This window comes from Carlito syrichta, unplaced genomic scaffold (assembly GCF_000164805.1).
Source record: "Carlito syrichta isolate Samal-C Ts95f unplaced genomic scaffold, Tarsius_syrichta-2.0.1 Scaffold316215, whole genome shotgun sequence".
Lineage (NCBI taxonomy): Eukaryota > Metazoa > Chordata > Mammalia > Primates > Tarsiidae > Carlito > Carlito syrichta.
In genome coordinates, this window is record NW_007260311.1 from 983,377 (window position 1) to 986,408 (window position 3,032).

At 43.4% G+C, this 3,032-nt stretch overlaps 1 protein-coding gene across 1 annotated transcript in view; it reads left to right on the forward strand.

Moving 5' to 3' along the window:
- CNDP1 (carnosine dipeptidase 1) overlaps positions 1 to 2,606 on the forward strand; it is a 60,500-nt gene extending 57,894 nt beyond the window's left edge. Inside the window, exon 12 of the mRNA XM_008073938.2 lies at positions 1,389 to 2,606. Within this exon, the coding sequence (XP_008072129.1) occupies positions 1,389 to 1,458 (70 nt within the window). The 3' untranslated portion in view covers positions 1,459 to 2,606. The remainder of the gene's footprint in view (positions 1 to 1,388) is intronic.
- Positions 2,607 to 3,032: the final 426 nt, after the last annotated feature.

Genomic DNA, 3,032 nt, shown 5'->3' on the forward strand with positions numbered 1-3,032 from the left:
CAGGCTGGAGGGCAGTGGCATACTCCCGGCCACTGCAACCTCAACCAGCTGGGCTCAGACGATCCTTCTGCCTCAGCCTTCCAAGTAGTTGGAACTGTAGTCGCGCAATACCACACCGGCTAATTTTTGAGAGATGAGGTCTTGCTAAGTTGCCCGGGCTAGTCTCCAACCCGCAGGGTCAGACAAACCACTAGCCTTGCCTCCCAAGTGCTGGGATTATAGGCGTGAGCCACCGCACCCGCCTCTTTCTCTTTCTTTCTTTCTTTCTTTTTTTTTTTTTTGAGTTGGAGTCTCACTCTGTCGCCCAGACTGGAGTGCAGTGGCCGCTCCCGGCCACCGCAGCCTCGACCTGCTGGGCTCTGGCGATCCTTCTGCCTCAGCCTTCCGAGTAGCCGGAATTACAGGCGTGTGCTACCACACCTGGCTGATTTTTTGATTTATTGTAGAGATGAGGTCTTGCTGCCCAGGCGGGTCTCGAACACGCAGGCTCAGGCAATCCACTCACCTCAGCCTCCCTAAGGCGCGGGATTACAGGCTGAGCCACCAAGCCCGGCTTCTTTCCCTTTCTAAAAGGGCACTAGCCCTATTGGATTAGGACCCATGCTTCTGACCTCATTATCATCTTTTTCAGGCCCTGTCTCCAAATATAGGCACTTAGGGCCTAGTGCTTCAACATATGTATTTGGAGGGAACACAAACATTCAGTCCATAACAAATGATATATGAGAACATTTGATGTACACTATTGGCAGATTACAAAATCTCCTAAGCCTCCCAGACTAGTGAGAAACAAGAAAGTGTTTGACTCTAATATCTATGTCATGTCAATGATAAGAAACTAAAGAAAATGGACTTTTGGATTTGGGTCGAGGAGTGATTCCCATCTTCTTAATAATAACGCAATTTACATGCTGAATTTAGCAAGTGCCTTTCATACCGGGATCTCAGAAGTACATTATATAGCTTAGATCAAATTTATAACATCAAATCATCCTGCCTAAATGATAGAATATTTTTCTTTTCTTTTCTTTTCTTTTTTTTTTTTTGAGTTGGAGTCTCACTCAGTCGCCCAGACTGGAGTGCAGTGGCCGCTCCCGGCCACCGCAGCCTCGACCTGCTGGGCTCCGGCGATCCTTCCGCTTAGCCTTCCAAGTAGCTGGAACTACAGGCGTGCGCTACCACGCCCGGCTAATTTTTTGATTTATTGTAGAGATGAGGTCTCACCAAGTTGCCCAGGCGGGTCTCGAACCCACGGGCTCGGGCAATCCACTCACCTCAGCCTCCCAAAGGCGCGGGGTTACAGGCTGAGCCACCGAGCCTGGCTAGAATATTTTTCTTTCTTCTTTGAATGACAATTGTAACAAAGTTTCTCTCTCTTTTTTAATTAGGTGGAACTACATAGAGGGATCCAAATTATTTGCTGCCTTTTTCCTAGAGCTCGCCAAGCTGCATGAATAATAATAAGAACCTTCCAGTCTGATTTGACCCACAGACAGATCCTCTCTCCCATGTCCCTGGACAGAGATAGAATCTAAGTATCCAGAGAATTTGGGTTCAGTAAAGTGCATTTTCCCTTCTATTTAAAATGTCTTGGGACATTTGGACCAATAATAAAATATTTCAGAGGCACCGACATTGGAAATGGTTTAAGGTCCCCAAATGTACACCTTCCTTAAGTCACAGCTACTTGCAACGACTTGATTTCCCCAAGTCCTGGGCAATAGCCCAGGATTGGATTCATTTTAACCTTTTAGCATGACTCTGACCTTGCAATTCGACTGGCATCATCACTCCAGTTTCCTTTTGTGGTCCTCCAGTGCTCATGACACGTCATCATTCCATCTGACGACCACCTTTGCTTTATCACTCCTTCCTTTTATCTTATTAATAACGACATTGGTCTTCAACTCTGACCGCAATGATTTCCCTGTGGATTCATTTTGCGAGGAGTTATTAAAGCATGGTGCTATATTAACTTCTTGCCTCTCCTTTATTTATTTTTTCCCTCTTCTTGAAAAGTCCTGAAACTGAAATGATCAATATTCATACCCATATGCCATTTGGGATTCCTCGTGCAAAGATGAGTATTTTTTTAAACTCCAGGCTTCTTTGCATTGGCTGTGACTGATCCTCTTGAGAAGCCCCTCTGCCTCCTGTTTTTTCATCCTATCCCATCAGCAAAGGCTACTCTCTTTCTACAACATATGTGCACATGCTGCACCATGGCAGGATCAATCCTGATAGGATTTCTCTCACCCCCGCTGGAACTTTTACTCAATGACAACATCTAAATTGCTCAAAGCTTTTAATAGCACCAGTTTTAGATAGAGAACTAATCAGCCCTGACATCAGTAACGCATTCTAAATTCAAAGCCATCAGCTAATGCTGTATTCATTAATCATTTCAGTTAACCATCTCGTTTGGCTTGATTGGATTTGATGGTGTAAACAGAAAAAGAATGTCATCTTTCTATGGTTGAGTGTATATAAACAAATCAAGTCAATCTTTATGGATTCATTACTTAAATCACATTAATGGAGAAGAATTTAAGAGTTTATTAAAAATGTTTCTCTTATGATTCCAAATAAAAAAACAGCATAACACATTTGCGTTCAATTTTGTTCCCATCTCTCTGCTGGTTCTTGAAGTGTCAGTTTAAAAATTTGCTGCACACATTTGAAATACCCTGCAGCCAATGATCTGATTTATCCTGACTCTGGGCACAGACATGGACCCAGCTGAGGAACTGGCCTCAAAGGCATTCGTGAAGGATTGCAGTTAATGTTTGCTTTACAAGTGAGCGACTTAGAGTCATCATGTCTTCTCTGATGCTATAGAATATCAAGTGCTCTTCTTGAATATTGGCAAATATTTGGTGGTCTGTGCTATTAAGCACAGTTTGTGCCCATTGGATTATGTAGGATTTTGTGGCATTTTCAGATTCAGTTGAACCTACCTGATGTACTTGACACTCTTCCCAAGGACTAATGGTCCAAGTTGTCGATTTATATGTTAAAAAGGGTCTTCATAT